The sequence below is a fragment of the Podarcis gaigeae genome, assembly GCF_964106915.1.
Source record: "Podarcis gaigeae genome assembly, chromosome: 2".
NCBI lineage: Eukaryota > Metazoa > Chordata > Lepidosauria > Squamata > Lacertidae > Podarcis > Podarcis gaigeae.
This window is the reverse complement of record NC_139679.1, coordinates 28,351,300-28,370,248: the sequence shown is the minus strand read 5'-3', so window position 1 is coordinate 28,370,248 and position 18,949 is coordinate 28,351,300. Positions and strand designations below refer to the sequence as shown.

The window sequence follows — 18,949 nt, the reverse complement described above, 5'->3', positions numbered from 1 at the left end:
GAGCACGACCACGATGGGAAGTGTTCGTTCTCATTCAGTCTCACAGATGAGGTTGTTTTTTTAACGTGTGTGGCCAAAAGACTTCTCTCTGTATAAGCAGCAAATCTTTTTTGGTCCAACTACAGTGGTACCTTGGTTTAAGAACAGCCTAGTTTATGAACAACTTGTTGCAAACCCGGAAGCAGGTGTTTTGGTTTGTGAACTTTGCCTCGGAATAAGAACATGTTTCTCTTCCTATTGAGTGTGTTCCATTTGTAAATTGAGTCCCCCGCTGCTATGGGAAAGCATGCCTGGGTTTAAGAACACTTTGGTTTAAGAACGGAATTCCGGAACGGATTAAGTTCGTAAACCAAGGTACCACTGTATAGGTCATCACCTTCCTTTTGCATCCTCTTAACTGCGGTCTTAAGCTCCCATCCGCATTCTCCTTTTCCTCTTATTTTTTTAAAATAATTTTTATTAAGGTTTATAGAGGAAAATGCAAAGCTTAATACCTTTCGCCCACCCCGCTTCTTCTTAACCAAACCAAGACTTTTATTTTGATACAATAAAAACACAAAAAGGGGAGGGGGATAATAGTGAAAGAAAAAAGAAAGAAAGAAAGAAAGAAAGAAAGAAAGAAAGAAAGAAAGAAAGAAGAATAGAAAAGACGTTAAAAGAGATAGCTAGAAAAATAAGATCCAGAGAGTGAAGAACTTCTGATTCTTCATTTGTCCACTATATAAAACATTCACTTCGTCCAGTCCTCTTAATTTTGCATGAGCATCCACAGCATCCCAGCATGTCTCTGCCACCACCAGCTGAATCATTGGCTTGCAGGTCCTGAGCCCCCACCTCCCCAAGTTCCTGCTTCTCCTGAATGTTCAAGCCCCTCTCTGACTAGGAGCCTGGCTCTTGAGCTGGGACGTTGCTGCTCTGTGTGCATTGCAGTGCATCAGGCTGAGATTCAGCAGAACCGTTGAACTGTTGACCTTGGGCTGCATTTGATGCCCAACAAAAGACACATGCGCCTCTGTAGCCTGAACCCTTGTGCTCCATCCTCAACAGGCACCTGCTTTGTTCCTTTGCGTCACCTGCTCCCCTCCTCTTCCTTCCAGCTATGAGCTTCAAAACATCCTCAGGTTACAAGTTTGGAGATCAAAGCCAACCAGAAAGGAAAGAAGGAGAGGCTTATGGGCCATGTCCACCGCCAGCAGCTTTGGCTGGTGAAAACTTCTTTAAGCCAAGGGCACTGCTGAGTGAGGATCTGGGCTTGTATCTGTATTTCCCGCTATGCAGAGAGGAAGTTGGGGCTGTCTCGGACTGCGCTTCGCTGGCTTCCCATTCCTTGGATCTTCGGGGTTGTTGTTGGCACAGCATAAAGGAGCTTGAAAAGAATTGCAGCGATGACTTTGGCCAGAGCAGTTTAGGACAGCTTCTCCCGTTTCCCCTCTTTGCAGGCCCCCTGCTCGGCTCTAAAAATGACTGCGCCAAAGGTTCAAGTCGCTGACTTTGAATGGACTCGGCTAAAATACAAAACAAAAAACAAAAGAAAACAAAAAAAACTGCATTCTGCCTAATGCCCTGAGACAATGATCTCTCTGTTAGAAGTTCCCAGTGCCTTGGTGAGAAAAGAGGTTTGAGATACTGTGCATCTGCAAACAGTTTTTATTCCAGGAGATGCTACTTTAGGAGTTTCTGGTTTTAGGAATACTAATCTGTCGCCAGTGCTTTGCAGAGTATGAGAGATAGCAAGTAAATAAAGCTAGATTTAGCTTTTCATTAAAGGCGGGGGGGGTCTTCATTTTGAGAATGTTTTTGGGCTGGATGTTTGTGGTTTATTTTTATTAGCTTTTAATCATTTAATTGCTATAAGTTTATTCTACCTGTCCATCTCCTTGGAGCCCCCTCTCCCTTAAAGGCAGTATAAACACATTTAAAATGAATAAAAATAAGTGCCTAACTAGATGAGCTGCTATTTACTCCAGGAAAGGAAATATACAAATATCTTAGAGTAGTCTTCCCCAACCAGGGGCCCTCCAGGGCTTGATCTAGACACATCAAAGAAGCGTTTCAGTTGTAAACTTTGGATGAGAAATCAGGTTGGCAAAAACCGAACTCCACAGTGCCATCTGGTGTCACAGTGTTGTAATGCATATAAAAAGGTAAAGGGACCCCTGACCATTAGGTCCAGTCGTGACCGACTCTGGGGTTGCGGCGCTCATCTCACTTTATTGGCCAAGGGAGCCAGCGTACAGCTTCCGGGTCATGTGGCCAGCATGACTAAGCCGCTTCTGGTGAACCAGAGCAGCGCACGGAAATGCCGCTTACCTTCCCACCGGAGCGGTACCTTATTTATCTACTTGCACTTTGACATGCTTTCGAACTGCTAGGTTGGCAGGAGCAGGGACAGAGCAACGGGAGCTCACCCCATCGCGGGGATTCGAACCGCCGACCTTCTGATCAGCAAGTCCTAGGCTCTGTGATTAACCCACAGCGCCACCCGCCTCCCGATTGTAATGCATATACAATGTAGCTAAAGTGCTTTTTCTTTGCCAATGTAGCTGAGTCCCAGAAGTTGTGGGATTACAACTCCCCTTTTCCCAGACCATTGACTATGCTACCTGGGGCTGATGTGAATTAAAGTCTAAAACTTCTGCTGAGGAAAAGGTTGAGGAAGACTGCTTTACAAGTCTAGGTAGATTTCCCCCCAGGAATAAATAATAGCTTGGGGTGTGTGATCTTAAGAAAAGGAAGAAGTTAGAATATACGGTTGGGAATCATTTTGTTTAGGTCTAATAATATATTTGAGAAGATATGGAGGATACAGACCAGGATGTCTGTTTTGCTAGAAGAGCTAGTTGGCCCCAGTAACAACGGGATGCTGGACAAGAAGATTCCTTTACCATCCCCAGGTCCGGCCACGCTTCCAATGAAAACCGTGGCTTGGCTTACTTGCTTAATCCACCTGGATCATTTAACCCAGCTTTATTCTTTTCACGGTTTTTATAAAACTCCTCCTCCTTCTTCTTGACAAGGTTGTTGTCAGTTCCAGCTAAGATACAGAAAACTGAAAATGAAGAGCAGTTGCTTGTTCAGTACAAAGGAGTGAACTGCTGTTAAGCAGTCTAGGGAATCCCACAAGCATAATAATAGCATTAACTATATATATATATATTAAACCCTTTTAAAAAATAATTTGATTTTCTGAGGATCTGGCTCATGAGCTGCTCTCTAAACTAGCATTATGAGATGTTTTCTTATTTATTTCATTCATGCTTTCACACCAGTGCCACAGTGTTACTGCCAAAGTAGTAACCATTTCCCAAAATAATCCAGACATGTGAGATGCTTTGGTTGTCAAGGAAACAAGCAGCAGAGCATGGGGTCGGGAAACAATAGCCCTAGCCCAATTCCACCTGCATAGATTTGTTATCTTTATTTCTTTCTACAAACGTTTATTAGATATAGACCATCTTAAAACATCCATATTCCACTCCCCCCAAAAATCAAAATATATACAAAGAAACAGCCATCTAAGATGTATAGCAACATAAATTTTCATTGGGAGTGTCTTCCCGCAATATTATGTGATGTTGTGGAAGAAGCTTTATTATCAAACAATTTAGACATGCTATAGAGCCCTGTCCCTACTACATTTTCAGAGTCGGCTTGTGGGAATTGTTCGGCCCCGGACAGATTAAAACCGTGAGCATGGTTTCAAAAGTAGTTAACAACTTCCTAGAAAATTAGAAATCTGAGAATATCAGCTTCCTTCCTGGGATTTCTTGGTTTTCTGCCTGCTTGCTTCCTTCTGTGACTTACGGCTATGGAAAACTCTATTAATAGGCTTGCTGGGGGAGTTTTGTGGAGTCTCACTGCTGCTAGAGCTGGCCTAGAAGGCAGCCCCTTGCTGCTTTGTAAGGCAATGCACATGCAATTTCTACACATGTGGGCTTCCCCTTCTCATATGTTCCCAACCTGTGGTGGTGAGGTGAACGCAGTGATTTCAGGAGTGGGTCCAGCAAGGTGGCACCACGATCCCTTTAGTTTTTTGAAACTTTGGCCTAGTTAAACATTATTTCAGCCTTCTTCACTTTCCTTTGCCCACCTTTGGTTTCCCAATCCACAGTCTCCTCCGTTTTTAGTCTGCCTCAGGCTCCACTTTTCCCTTTTTTGGTCTCCACAGCTCCCTTGATCACATCGTCCATTCTCCCCTCCTACATTCTATACTTTACCACCTTAAAACTAAATTTTAACCGTTCTATGGGGTGGCCAGTCCATAGGTTGCATTCTCATCACCACCGTGAACCTGAAAGAGAGATTCTGCCCTGATGTGGTTGCCTTTTAAAACTATGAGATATCCAGAGGTTGAGGTGATTTTCCTCCCTAGGATTCACAAAGGGGAGGCAGCATTTGGCTGGGAGTCTTAAATGGGGAGAGTTCTCTCGCTCTCAGGAAGTGCTTGCAGCCTTCCCATAAGCACCTGATTGGCCATTGTGAGGGCAGGATACTGCACTATAGATGGGCCTTTGGTCTGATCCATCAAGAGTCTTCTTGTGTTCTTGAGGGATAGTTGGGTATACATTCCTTTTTAATCTGTTCTATAAACAGTGGTTATGCAAAGTGTTTTGCAATCATTGGCATCATTGCTAAATTCTAGTGTGCAAAGTTCTTCCCAGTCCTTCCTGCAACCATTTTCACAATAGTTACACACACGATTCTAACTTCTGCTATTGAAGCCGGGCTGGAAGAAGTTAAAATCAGCTAGTGGATAGTATTTGTAAGGGACAGTCTATGGGTAAGAAAGGCTTAAACACCCGAGACCTGAAGGTATAGGGTGGTATACAATTTTAAATTATTATTGTTGTTGTTGTTGTTGTTGTTGTTGTTGTTGTTGTTGGTTCTCCCTAGTAAATGTCCCATCCCCGGCCCATGTATTGCCATTGTGAGGGAAACACAATGTTGGGCTCTCCGTGTTTCCCTTTCAACATCTGTTTTGGCCCTGGTATATTCCCGTTTGACAGACGTGATGAAGAGCCACCGTCACTGGCCCATGGCCCTCCAGTAAATTCTTGGTTGAGTGGGGGTTACCGTCTCCTCTTCTGGGTTTTTAAGTACTTAACCCATGTTGTCCCCTTCCCCAGCTGCTCTTAGACCAGATATCTCTGCTTCCCATCCTGCCATTGTTCTGTCTTGTTTTCCTTCACTGGCTGTGCAAAAGGTCACCGGTATTCAAGGACTGATAGAATTTCTTTCAATGGATTGTACTTCCTTCTGGAGATTAGTGGTGGGTAGCTAGACCACCTCCATCCACGAGGCCATGTTGTTGACAGGAAAGCCTAACGTCGCCCATAACTTCTAACTCCTTCCTTTTCTTTCCTCGCAGCCCCCAGCTCACCAGGCTCCATCAAATTTAGTGAGCTCACCACCACCTCTGTGAACGTCTCCTGGGAGCCACCAATTTTCCCTAATGGAATCCTGGAGGGCTACCGACTCATCTATGAACCTTGCATGCCTGTGGATGGTGAGGGGCTTTGAGAACAGTGTGTGTGTGCATGTGAAGGTTTATGAATGTGCATGAATTAGTGAGTCAGTTGTGGGTTTGAAGTAGTGAATCAATTAAAACAAGCAAGACTGATAAAACAAGTCTGTCTCGTGTTTCGAATCATGTGACATTTTTTATCTGGGAATATGTGAAAAGTCCAGTGTCTCAAGGTATTTGAATTTAATAGCAATCTTCTTGTGAACCCTTTCCCAATACAAAGTAACTCATATGTCATTTATTCTAGGGCTTTTGTTGGCATTGCTTCAAACGGAGCAGTTAGTGGCATGTAGCCATAGAATAAATAAAAAACTGCCATGTTTAGCCTAGACATCTATTCACAGCTCAAGACCATTTTTATTTTTGGGTTTCCACAGCAGTATAGGGGGGAAGTGTTTTTTTTATTTTGTGGACAGACAGTACAACGAATCATGACCATTAGAACTTAATTTCCAAAAACTAACTGTAAGCCCAGACCCGTTTTATCTTCAAATTCTGTTTCCTAATCTGAGACGTGTAGGTCAGCTGTGCATACTCAGTAGTAATGGAAAGGCATTCTGCACATGCTCGAATTCCTTTTTGTAATTCTCAGATGGCCAGCGCTAAAAAACAGTTTCCGGAATGTGTGTTTATCAAGCACTGTATTCAATATTCCAGTGTGAAATTCAGTGATAATACTCAAGCATATGTTCTATCCCCCTCTTGCTTAAAAATGAGCTTTCTGGTATCACCATTTTTATACTACTTCCCTTTCCTGGAAAAAAAAGCTTTATTTAAAATAAAAATAATAATTAGAAAAATAGGTCCCAGGCTGAAATGGCCATACTGTCTTGTACTGCCCCATGAGGTCATATGCCGTTCCATATATATAATTTTCTGATCAACAAAAACAAATGAATAACTAGGCCACAAGTTTTTGCAAAGAATATCCAACTAATATAAAGGAATGGTTGGTTTCACACTCCCACACACTACTAATGTCAGAACATAATCACAGTTAATGCTGAAACATTATTAACTGACCAAATTCCACATCCATCCATGCATCTGAAGTGCCTCTAACATAAGGATCTAGCATTAATAAATGCAATGAAACCATTCCATGGTATTAGGTGCCATTCCTTATCCTGTAAAAACAGCAACATAGACCCATATAAAATACCCAACATATTAAGGTACCGTATTTATCTGTGCTGGAAGGAATAAGCAATAATGTAAGCTGTAAGAAACTAGGAACTAAGCCTAAGAGAGTTTGGATTTGATAAATTGCAGCAATTTAGCTGCAGGGAAAGTTCTGTGGCTGCAGGTGGCCATTGATGGAGTTGCGTGCCTAATCCCTAAATTCTGCCTCTCTCCCCTGCAGGTGTGAGCAAGATTGTAACAGTGGATGTGAAGGGAAACAGTCCGCTATGGTTGAAAGTCAAAGATCTAGCAGAAGGAGTCACTTACCGGTTCCGAATCCGAGCCAAGACTTTTACCTATGGACCGGAAGTAGAAGCCAACATCACCACTGGGCCAGGAGAAGGTACACTAAGAGCAGGGTGGGGGGGGGGCAGGGAAAACCTTCTTTATCTGCCACTTCATATACTTATATATAGATCTTGCACAGTATTGTGAATTGAACTCTTGAGTTTCTCTAGGGAGCAACTGTCCTGGTTGATTGGTGACGTACTAATGATGTCCCCCCCAAAAAGTGATGTACTATTTAAAGCCACATGGAATCAACAAACTGGACCTCTGTTGAAAGCATCTACAAACCCACCCTTTGAGGAACAGACATGGTTAGATGTGATTAGCAGTTTTTCTTGCCTAGGGCTTGTATTTAGCAGGAAAAAAGGAAAGAAATGATTCCTTGGTTACTTGCTCCACAGTCTCGCAGCCCATTTTGTGTACTGAAAATGTCTTTCTTGGTTCCCAGGTGCTCCAGGTCCTCCAGGTGAGCCCTTCATCTCCAGGTACGGCTCGGCTATCACAATCCACTGGTCAAGCGGTGACCCTGGGAAAGGTCCTATCACCAGATACGTGATTGAGGCGCGTCCTTCAGGTACCAGCTCTGCGCTCAGTCCACATCCCCCTTGGCTGACTCAGCCATTAGCAGTCCTAAAGTTGGAACTTTAAGAGCAGTTCCTGATATGGCTGCTTCTGTCCTGTGGGCCTTTTGGGATCATGATCCCAAAAGACGAGGCTTCGTTTCCAAACCAAGATGTGCCCAAAGCATCAGCCTGCCCGAAAGTCAGCGCTTCTGTTATGCAAGTTCTCTCTCCTGGTCCCAGATAACCAAGAGATTGTGCATACTCACTGGTAACTGCGCTCTGCAAATGTTCAGAGGCATCAGGTGGTATCCAACTAAGTCTTATTCAGTGCAGACCCATTGAAACTAATGACCGTGACTAAGTTAGGTCCATTGATTTCACTGGTTGAATGCCACCCATTATCTCTTTATTATTCTGGCATATATTGAAGGCTGATCCCATAGCTGTCAACTTTTCCCTTTTCTTGCGAGGAATCCTATTTGGAATAAGGAAATTTCCCTTTAAAAATGGGAAACGTTGACAGCTATGGCTGATCCAGTTGTAGCTTGGAAAGGGAAGGGAGGTGCCGTGGTGCAGAGGGAAAAGGGTTGCACTGGGGGACTGCGAGAGTAAGAACCGCCTGCCTTCAGAGACCATAGCTGGTGTTTCCTGCATGAGTACAGCCAAGAAATGCAGGGTACCTGCCTGCCAGTTGATTTAGCACCCATAAGACATTCACCTGTCCTGGCCGCATCTGATGGTGCCTGGAATGGATGTCACCTAGCGAGGTAGAACTCAAAGAGCACTGCAGGGTAGGAGCAGGAGTCTTTCAGCACGAGCCTTCGTGGCAATTAACAGGCCCCGTGCCACGCCATCTGCTCTTCCCTGTCCTCTCTCCCTTTTACTCACAGCAGCCTCATTAAAAAGCAAGCCAGAGTCCATTTCAAAGCACTGGAGTGATTTATCCCCTTGCATCTGCCCTGCTCTTGGGCTGCAGGTCCATCAATCATCCTCTCCATTCCCCAGAGGGAGACGGGAGCAGGCAGAATGTTTCACGAGCCACAAGCTTCCGCTTGGGGAGACTCTCCCCCTTGAGTCAATCCCTAAAGGAGCTTACATGTTAGAAGCAAGCAATCTGCCTGCATTGAGTGAAGCAGGTTGTAATCCGCCATCATAAACGACCTCTTGGACACGTGAGGAAATGGACACATACAAGTTGGGAGATCCGACTCGCCTGAGGTTTGCACACTGGGATGCGAGAGCTTGGCTATCCAGTCCCTTGTAGCTATTAGGCTACATCCAACGGTGTTAGGACCCAGAGATGTCCTAATTAAGTAATTGCCAAACTGCATGCTGAGTACAGTATGCTAATGTGGCACAAAAGAGCTGTTAAATGTGCTGTGAGAAATAAATGTTCTGCGAACCCAAAGTACCCACCCACTGAGGAGGCCGCCCATTGTCTCTTTAGATGAATTACCAACCTGACCTAGTCTCCTCCAAGTCACCCTCTGCCTTTAGGAAAGACCATTCTGCACCATCTCTGCAGTGAGTGTTAACAGTCAATCAAGCTACTCCTGCTTCAGACAGTGCAGGAGCAGAATCTCCTGCCTTGAGGAGGCAGGCAGTGACTCACAATGGCATTTTCGGGGCAGGGATGGTGGGTCAGGTTGAGAGTGTCTGTAGTAATTCAAATCAACCCAAGGAGCCCACAGTCGTGTGAAGCAAGTAAGGACATTTTATTTGGCCACAGTGTGCACAGAAAAACCTCATAACCCCTCTGTTAGCCTTCCTGTGGGCTTCTCCCATTGTTCTTCTGAGAGTCATGGGGCACGTAGAGATTGCTTTGTCTTCACCTGTTCTTTGCCAGCTTGGATGCTGGCAATAGAGCCTTGGTCTACATGTTATTTTGATGCCTATTTCTGCCTGATTACCATGATGTGCCACAAATGCAAGGTATTTTGTGACACACCCCTACATTAAAGGTTCCAAAAATATTTTAGCTCATTCAATGATGTTAATCCTATTACTGACAAGGCTGGTCTTTCCTTTAGGACTACACGGGCTTCAGGTCTACCCACCACTGTGACCTGCTGTTGTCTTGAGCATACTGTTCAGCAATATGTCCTTGCCACTCCTCTGAATCAGAGAGCCTTAGGGATTATAATGTCTCAGGAGTCAATTTAGCCCACCTTCTGGGTTGGCTCCATCATCAGATATGTAGAACCAATTAAAGCCGAAGCTTCCTGGACAGTTATGTAGCCAGCATACCTTTTAAAGAACAAGGACATTTTCAAAACCCCTTGTTCCATCAGTCAGCGTCTCTTCAGAGCTGGAGTTTCTTTTGCGTTATTTAATAACCTTATACATGCAGTCAGATGTCTGCAAATACATTTTGTATGAGCAGCTTGAGCTTCATTTGACCATGCTTTATTCAAACGTATAAAAAATTAAGGATCACTGGCATGTACATCATGCTAACATAGCAAATAATTATGTGAACTTTGCAAATGTCTGAAAATAGGTTGTATCAATTATTGTCATTTTTAGGGTGAGGAAACAAGGGTTTTCCGTATATATTCAGCATTATGGGTCCCCTCATTCTGGATATGAAATTATTTCCCCATGCTGTGTGTGTGTGTGTGTGTGTGTGTGCGTGTGTGTTTGCAATGAATTTATAGGTGTATATACACACACGAGCATGGGACGCGGGTGGCGCTGTGGGTAAAACCTCAGTGCCTAGGACTTGCTGATCGCATGTTCGGCGGTTCGAATCCCCGCGGCGGGGTGAGCTCCCGTCGTTCAGTCCCAGCTCCTGCCCACCTAGCAGTTCGAAAGCACCCTTAAGGGCAAGTAGATAAATATGTACCGCTTTATAGCGGGAAGGTAAACATGTGCTGCGCTGGTGCTGGCTCGCCAGCTGCAGCTTCGTCACGCTGGCCACGTGACCCAGAAGTGTCTTCAGATGGCGCCGGCTCACGGCCTCTTGAGCGAGATGAGCACGCAACCCTAAGACACGACTGGCAGGTACGGGCAGGGGTACCTTTACCTTTATACACACACAAATACATTTCATGTTGCAAATTCACTTGGTTTTTTTGCTCTCTCTTCTAGATGAGGGGCTCTGGGACATTCTCATCAAGGACATCCCCAAGGAAGTGACCTCATACACCTTCAGCATGGACATATTGAAGCAAGGTGTCAGCTACGACTTCCGGGTCATTGCTGTCAATGACTACGGTTATGGGACACCCAGCTCTCCCTCCCCATCGGTTTCAGGTAACAGAGTTGAAAGTCTAACACTCCCTCAGGTCAGGGTCACTAAGCCCTGAGCAGAGGCTATAGGAAACAATGTGTGTGGGTGGCCTTTCAGGGAAAGGGTGTCTGATTGCTCCGTGCTGCCTACTGTCTTGCAGCCCAGAAAGCCAATCCTTTCTATGAGGAGTGGTGGTTCCTGGTGGTCATTGCTCTGGTGGGACTCATCTTCATCCTCCTGCTGGTCTTTGTCCTCATCATCCGAGGGCAGAGCAAGAAGTATGCCAAGAAGTCAGACTCAGGTGGGTACTGACAACATCGTATTGAGGCATCCTTTCCCCCTAATTGGGGCTCCTTCCTTTGAGAGTGTTGAATATGAACATGGTGGAGAGATTTCAGTAGCAGCTCTGTATCCCATGTGGAGCACAGTGGTGAGTAGGTAGCAGGAAGCGACACCCTACATTCCACTGGTCCAACAGCCTTAGATTTGCTCCTTGTGGCCTTCTTAGCTCCAACCAGGAGATGATACTCCTGCCTGCAGCATCCTAGCTACAAACCTCTTCCCCAAGCCAATAGCCCACCCATGAGAATTTCCACCCACCTCTTCTTGGATGTTATATTCTTTTGTTCTCCTTCCACGCCCTGGTCACTATCCCACGTAGCATGACCAAAGCCCAGGGATTATGAGAACTAGATTCCAACAACATCTGAAGGGCATCACAACATCAACTACCCCAATCTAAGCTAAGACTCCTGAATTCCAATTACCCAATTAAAATTGAACCAGCTCTCTCAGTCACTTGAGCAGGGTGAGGGAATCTTAAATGCAAAACCTAGCTTTAACTGTTCTTCAGCTGTCTGGGACTTACCCTAAGAATCCCCCTCTCTAGTGCCTCCATGTGGTATGTTGGGGGTGGGGTGGGGTGTGGAGTCAGTGACCTTGTTGACGCCACTCCAAGCTGACACTTAAAATAAATGGCTTCGTGTCCCAGCCACCGTCACAGGCAACTGCAGAGGTCACCAAGGCAAGAGAACGCGACTGTGTTTGCTTTGCTCTAATTGTGAGGAAAATCTGAGCTTTCCTCTTAAATAAGCGAAATGGATGGGAAGTGGAGTTTGTGTGAGGTGGCATCTTTGGGAACAACGGCTTGCAACGATTGTTTGCAAGTCACTTTCCTTGTATGGGTCACACAGCTGCAGGGAAAGAAGCTTCTGTGTCATCACGTGTGTAGCAGTTTTCAAACACATCTGCATATGGCAAAAACCATTTTCATGCAATATGGTGCTCACAAGGGGTCCCCCGCTCCCCCCCCCCACAACCTTGAAGAACTATGTAGAAAAACTGATGTTTTGAATTGGCCCTTAATCTACAGCCTTAGAGATATACGAAGTCATTTTTAACACGCTGGGCCATGTGTCCAAAATATCATCTACTCTTGACTGGCAGGGACTCTCTGAGGTCACAGGCTGGAGGCATTTTAGCCCTTGTTGTCAGGAGTTGCCAGGAATTGAACCTGGGAAGTTATGCATGCAAAGCATAAGCTTTTCCACTGAGCTATTATCTCTGCCCACCTATGGTCCCACCCCAGAGGCCTTCAGAGAGGACTGGGAGGGTATGTGGCAAAGGCAGAAAGTGACTTTTGCTCTTTTGCTTGGGTGGGAAGAATGCATTTATTTCTTTATTTTAACCCTGCTCTTCAGCTGAAAAAGGCTGTCACATCAGCTTACAGTAAGATGCTCCCTGCACTGAAGCTCAGGAAAGGAAAGGCGATTGAGGAGGGAGGAGGGGTAAAACAAACACAGGCACAAGTTCTTGGCTACAAAGTTCTTACATGTGTTCATTTTGGCAGGGAGGGATGCAGCAAGCTCTTGCTAGAGGCTCCTTCTCTGGCTGGTGGATGGAGCCATGGATTCCTGTTTCCATGATGTTCTTCCAGGAAGGCGGGGGGGGGGGGAGCCACCCAGCAGCCCTTGGTCTCCTGGCCAAAGCCCCAGGCCCAGAGGATGCTTCCCCTCTGCTCTGCAGCCTCTCTGCAACTAACCTCTTAGAAAGCTCTTCTCAGTGCTTGAAACCAAGAGCATATGAACTGCTTCTTCAGTTCAAGCAAATTCTTAACTCACTTTAGCTCCTGTACTGTTCCCACGGAAGATCTCAAAGAGGAAGATAGTCAAGGAACAGTATGTGGATTTTCCCAGAGGTACAGTACAAGATGTGCTTAAAGTGTGTGTGTGTGTGTGTGTGTGTGTGTGTGTGTGTGTGTGTGTACACAATGTGGGAGAGTAAGCTTTGCTCCCCTAAAATTACCCTTACAGGAACACCTAATAACCTGTGCCTTTGATGTACTTGGCATAGCCTCAAAAGGCTGTACCTAGCAGTTTATAGAGGTGGAAGCTGGGCACTCCACACCACTTACTCATCCAAAGGATTTTTGTGCCCCCTTTTCGTTTCCACGCCATCATTTTTAAATCCTCGAATGGCACCCCCTAAATAAAGTCAGGAAGCTTGAAACAAGCCATTGAGCTTTGTTCTCTCTGGGGCGAGAATTTGGCCGCTGTCTCTTAGCCGCTAAGGAATCCTAAGATGATGACGTCTTCTGTCCCCTTGGCTTCCCCCTCACCCCTAGGAAGCAACTCCAAGTCAAATGCCCTTGGCCACGGTGAGATGGTTAGCCTGGACGAGAGCAGCTTTCCTGCTCTGGAGCTGAACAACCGGCGTCTGTCCGTGAAAAATTCCTTCTGCAGAAAGAACGGAATCTACACAAGGTACCAGAGGCTGTGCCCGTACAGTCGCTGAAAGGATTTGGTGCGGGGAGAGGGACCGAATTTGGGGAGGGCAGTTCTGCTCTCCTGCGCTAAACACTTTCCCTTTTTGAACGGAATCTCAGAGCTTCCATGTCTCTCCCGAGGTCCCCGCCAAGACCCAGCCCCGGCTCCCTGCACTACTCGGATGAGGATGTCACCAAATACAACGACCTCATCCCAGCGGAGAGCAGCAGCCTCACGGAGAAGCCCTCGGAAATCTCTGACTCGCAGGTGAGCCAAACGGAAAGGCTGGCAGTGGAGACATTTTTGGTTGAACTAGATTGAGGAGTACTAAGGTTGTTGAGGGACTGCAGCTGCAGAGAGAATAATAACAATAATAATAACAATAATAATAATTTATACCCCGCCCATCTGGCTGGGTTTCCCCAGCACTCTGGGCAGCTTCCAACCGAATATTAAAAACAATACAGTGTCAGACAGGTATGGAGCCCCTCCAGCATAGACCAAGACTTACTGGAATGGTGAGAGGTTTAGAAGGGCTCCAGCTTCCTGTATGTGTATGCCATACATTTAAAGCACATGGCCTACCCCAAAGAATCCTATGAAAATGTAGCTAACCCCCTCAGAGATCTACAGTTCCCCAGCCTCCTTAATAAACTACAGCTCCCAGGATTATTTTGGGAAATCGTATGCTTAGAATGCACTTTAAATATATGGTGAACACAGAGCCAGAATCACTGAGAAAACATGGGCTTTGCAAGAAGTGCGCACAGCACAAGAGATGCTGCCATGTGACAAAACGACATTGTCAGGTCGCTTTGTCCACAGGAGGCCTCTGTACAAGATCTTTCACTTCACAGAGCTGTCAGAAATGGCAATATTCTGATTACGTTTGCTGCTAGAAATACCACAGGGTCCAGGATCAGAAACAGTTTCTCAGAAAAATGGGGGGAAAGAGGCTGGGGGTGGGAGAGAAACGAGTTCTCAGAAAGCTAGATGGCAGAAGGTGGTGGATATCTATCTAAAATGAAAGAACACAGAAAATTTGCTAGAGTGGGGCCCATACACACTAGGAATTACAATGGACCAACAAAAAACAGCCTTTTCTTTTTCTGGTGCCAATCATCGGAAAAACAAGCGGCAAGGATGGTTTTCTTCTCCTTCCTTGTTTTTGCAAACTTGATAGCTGTTGGGCTGGGATCCACCACAGTTATTTCCAACCACAGGGCTCTACCCCAGGCCTTGAAAAGATATTAGAGTTTCCCATTTCAAGAGCTGGCAGCTGCCACACTTGTGTGCGTGGTAGTGATACCAAATCCAAATTAAAAGATGCAATTTATTTCTCTATGACAGTGACACAGGTGGGTGGGAAGGGGACATTGCGGGGGGGGGGGTCAGAGAGGGCAGTTAAAAGAATTTATGGGCCACAAACAAATGCAAGTCAGGCTCCTATCTTGAGATTTAAATGGTGGGGGGTTGTTGTCCTGTCAGTGGGGTGAAGTAGGAGCACCCTAATAAAAAGGTTTTGCTTGTTTTTTAAAGCCTGCTGTTTCCACAATGCCCAGGCCTTTACCAGTGTGCTCTGCTTACCCTCTTCTCTTCAAGTTTGTGACTGTGAGTACTGGAGGAGTTTTGCAAAGCAGGAAGGAAAATACAGTGGTACCTCGGGTTACATACGCTTCAGGTTACAGACTCCGCTAACCCAGAAATACAGTGGTACCTCGGGTTAAGTACTTAATTCGGAGCACGATTTCTGTTCTCATCCTGAAGCAAAGTTCTTAACCTGAAGCACTATTTCTGGGTTATCGGAGTCTGTAACCTGAAGCGTATGTAACCTGAAGCGTATGTAACCTGAGGTAGCACTGTAGTACCTCAGGTTAAGAACTTTGCTTCAGGATGAGAACAGAAATTGTGCTCTGGTGGCGCAGTGGCAGCAGGAGGCCCCATTAGCTAAAGTGGTGCTTCAGGTTAATAACAGTTTTAGGTTAAGAATGGACCTCCAGAACGAATTAAGTACATAACCAGAGGTACCACTGTATGCCCCCCCCCCCTTGACAAAGTGCAGAGTGAATTCTCTGAGCAAAGAAACTACCCATGTCCTCAGTCCTGGTTGATTCAACTTACTAGACAGCCAACCTGCCTGAGGCAAATCTGGTGTCTGATCCCTCTACCTCCTTCTGGAGAATGAGGTGGTGATCAGAGGCACCAGCTGGGTACTAGTAAGGGAGAAGCAGGCAGACATCTGCCCCCCAAAAGTCAGGACTGGGACACATTCAGCTTGTTTCAGCCAGGCCTTTCTTCCCCTTGCCCTGTTGCCAATAGCAACAGGCACTAGCAGTTCTGAGGCTGACAGGAGTTGGCAACCCTGCCAGGCTATAACAAAATGGCTCCTTTGTCCTCTCCTTAGAAACAGAAGCCTGGCCAAGTGGCCGGGGCACCCTTGGTGCAATTAGGCAGGCGGAGGAATTGCTGCCATGGCGATGTGTCCACGCCGCTAATACAGCTAGGTGCAAATTTCTCCAGGACTGATCATAGGCCCCTGACATAAGAGGGCATGAGGCATGGTTTGTACCCAGCCAGTGCCCAACAGAAGGCTGCAGAACAGCTGGGTGTTCTGTAGCTCTGTCAGCGGCCACTGCAAACGGTTGCTCCTCAGAGCTGTCATGCCAAGCACTCAGATTTCCACAATGCTGCCACGTACCATATGTCCAGCTCAGCAAAAGATTTCATTAATATCCAAGATTTGTAGCTGGACTCGCAGGCAGCTCTTCCAGCAGTCGTAACGAAAGATTCAGGGGTGCCTGGAGGAGCTGCTTTAAAATCGGGTTGTTTCCCAGCAAACAAGAGTCGCCTCTTAACCCAGAGTAAATGTGTTGATGTGAATGAAGATCCTGGCATTCTGTGGTATTGCAGATGCTGCATGATGTTGGAAGGGGTAGTCAATGAGGCCATGGGATATCTGGGTTTCCCAGAGCATCCCACTGTATCACAGGTGGCAAACCTTCCAGATGTTGGTACTCTACTTCCCATCCGCCCCAGCTGGCATGTGAATAATGAGATTATGGGAGTTGTAGGCCAGGAACATCTGGAATTCACCATCCCTGCCTGATATACAAGGTGACTGTGAATTGGAATTCACCTATTTTGTCCAAGTGTGATCCTTAAGTTAAGCATATATGAAACTTGGGTTTCCAGAACATGTAAAAGAGTAGAGAGGGGGGCACCTGAGGCCTAGATGTGCTCAGAGACCTAGTTTTCATCCTTTCTGTGTATGCATCTGGCCTTGCTGTTTTATATTGTACCCTTCCTGTCTCTGAAACAATGACCCATCATACTTCTCCTGCCGTCCCCCCACTTTGGAGATCCATAACGCACAGCTTTCATTTCCCTCACATGGGCCTAGTGGAGCCCCCTTCTTTCTCTCAGCAACTTCCTCCACCTCGTGGGTCCCCCCTTCCTCCACCATCATCCCTTGAACCGGTGGAATGAGTACTTCTGAGGAACGGCTAAGAGCTGAACTGAGCTGAAAGCTGCCACTTGATCTCTTCCCTGGCTAGGCTGTGGATTCTCATGAATGGTCTCTATTGTGCTTCTGCAAATGGAGAAGCTGAATTCAATTAGGGAGAGCAGAGGGAGAGTTGAAGGGAGGAAAATGAGCCAAGTCTGCCCTGTCCTGGCCAGTTCCCCCCCCCCCCCATCTCCTTCCCTCTGCAATTTTTTTTTAACCAGATGTTCCCATAGATGGAATACTTGGTTACTGGCCGATTACTTTTGGAAGTAGAAAAAGAACGTGTTGCCATAGTGGCTTGAGTTGCTGCACTAGGGATTTTAAAGCCCACCATAATTTCAGGAGTTCCTGAAATCTTAAATTGTCAAGCAAAGGGCATGTAAACCTCTCATTTATTTATTTTTAATGATGAAACGTTCCCATTATATTGAGTGATGTGAGCTGTAAATGCTATGTAAAGGAAGTCTTAAAAGTGGAGCATGAGGATGAAGAAAGAACCAAGAAACTAACTGCAGGTTATCCTCGTGATTTGGCTCATTTCAGCCTCTAAGACTGGCAGTAGAGTTACCGTATGTATCACAGGTGGCAAACCTTCCAGATGTTGGCATCACCAAACTCAGCCCTCCAGCTGTTTTGGAACTACAACTCCCATCATCCCTAGCCAACAGGACCAGTGGTCAGGGATGATGGGAATTGTAGTCCCAAAGGGCTGAGTTTGGGGGTGCCTGCTGTAAAGAATTTGGCTGCCATGATGCTCTCCTAAATTGATTTGCATCATTACTTATCTCCTGTTAAAAGAAATAAGCTACAGATTCCCCTTTTTGCTGGGCCAGTTCTTCCTTACTGTTCCTGCTTCTGTCATCTCTTCTACTCCTCCCCACTTTTTCCGCTGTCCTCACATTGATCCACAGCCTGTTTATATTGCAGATAATCCTAAAACATGAAACAATGATTATATCCCCCTCATTTCTGGGAAAGAGAATGCAGAAAGCAAAAAAAGCAGTTCCCTCCTAGTACTGTAACCAAATGACAGAACGCAATGTGTTCATTTAGGATAGTCAGCTTAATCAAAATTGTTTGCAAATTAATCGCACGCAGCCCTATAATCAGTTAAAACAAGATGAATTTCATCTTTCCTAAATTTAATTGTCAATAACTTTTAGATATGTTGAGGGAAGTATACTGGCAATCTAATTTAAAAGGAGCTGCCCCTCATTAGAAGGAAAGTCTGTCTCTCATATTTCCCTTTTCATTCCCCATTAAGGTAACGTTGCAGCTAATATAACAAAAAAGGAAACAACTGTGCCTTTCATGCACAGCACCGGGTATAGGGTGGCATACTGCTACTAATGATAATAATATTAGTAATAATCATAGTGTTGATGAATCCCTGCTGTTTGAGACCCAAAAAATGCTGAGGAGAGAGAGTGGATTGCATCAGGTAACCATCTTCTCTGGCTGTGTTTGCTTATGAAACTAGAAATCTTCCATATATATATCATAATCCACTAAAATACTGTGAGGCTTCCCACTGGGAAAACAAGTTGCTAGTCTATGTAGATGGGCCCTTGGGTAGGGTTACCAGATGTCCCCGGATTTGCAAATCTGTCCCCAGACAAATTCCGTCTCCAGAATGTCCCCAGATTTGCAAATCTGTCCCCTGGAAACGTGGCAACGGCAGCCTCAGCAGCCCGGAGCCAGCCTGGTACTGCAGTTGCCTCTGGCTGGCTTCAGGAGCTGCTCGCTGCTGTGGCATCCGCCATTTTTCCTCACTGGAAGTCCCCATATGATGTGGTTTGTTCCACTGCCAAAGGGGAACGGGGGACGTCTGGCACTACAGATCTCCTGCCCCCTTCCTCCTTTGTTTTGACTGATTGAGGGAGGCTCGGG

General features: G+C 45.8%; 1 protein-coding gene across 11 annotated transcripts in view; it reads left to right on the top strand.

The window, feature by feature from the left end:
- The window catches only part of SDK2 (sidekick cell adhesion molecule 2), a 331,653-nt gene that overhangs the window by 309,761 nt on the left and 2,943 nt on the right, over positions 1–18,949 (top strand). For 4 of the 11 annotated variants that reach the window (XM_083727349.1, XM_083727351.1, XM_083727346.1 and 1 more), the window contains 8 exons: positions 5,369–5,506; positions 6,888–7,049; positions 7,443–7,568; positions 10,648–10,812; positions 10,950–11,090; positions 12,915–12,986; positions 13,413–13,551; positions 13,674–13,821. In XM_083727349.1, the coding sequence (XP_083583475.1) occupies positions 5,369–5,506; positions 6,888–7,049; positions 7,443–7,568; positions 10,648–10,812; positions 10,950–11,090; positions 12,915–12,986; positions 13,413–13,551; positions 13,674–13,821 (1,091 nt within the window). The remainder of the gene's footprint in view (positions 1–5,368; positions 5,507–6,887; positions 7,050–7,442; positions 7,569–10,647; positions 10,813–10,949; positions 11,091–12,914; positions 12,987–13,412; positions 13,552–13,673; positions 13,822–18,949) is intronic. The other 7 variants (XM_083727356.1, XM_083727347.1, XM_083727355.1 and 4 more) reach the window with 3 other exon arrangements.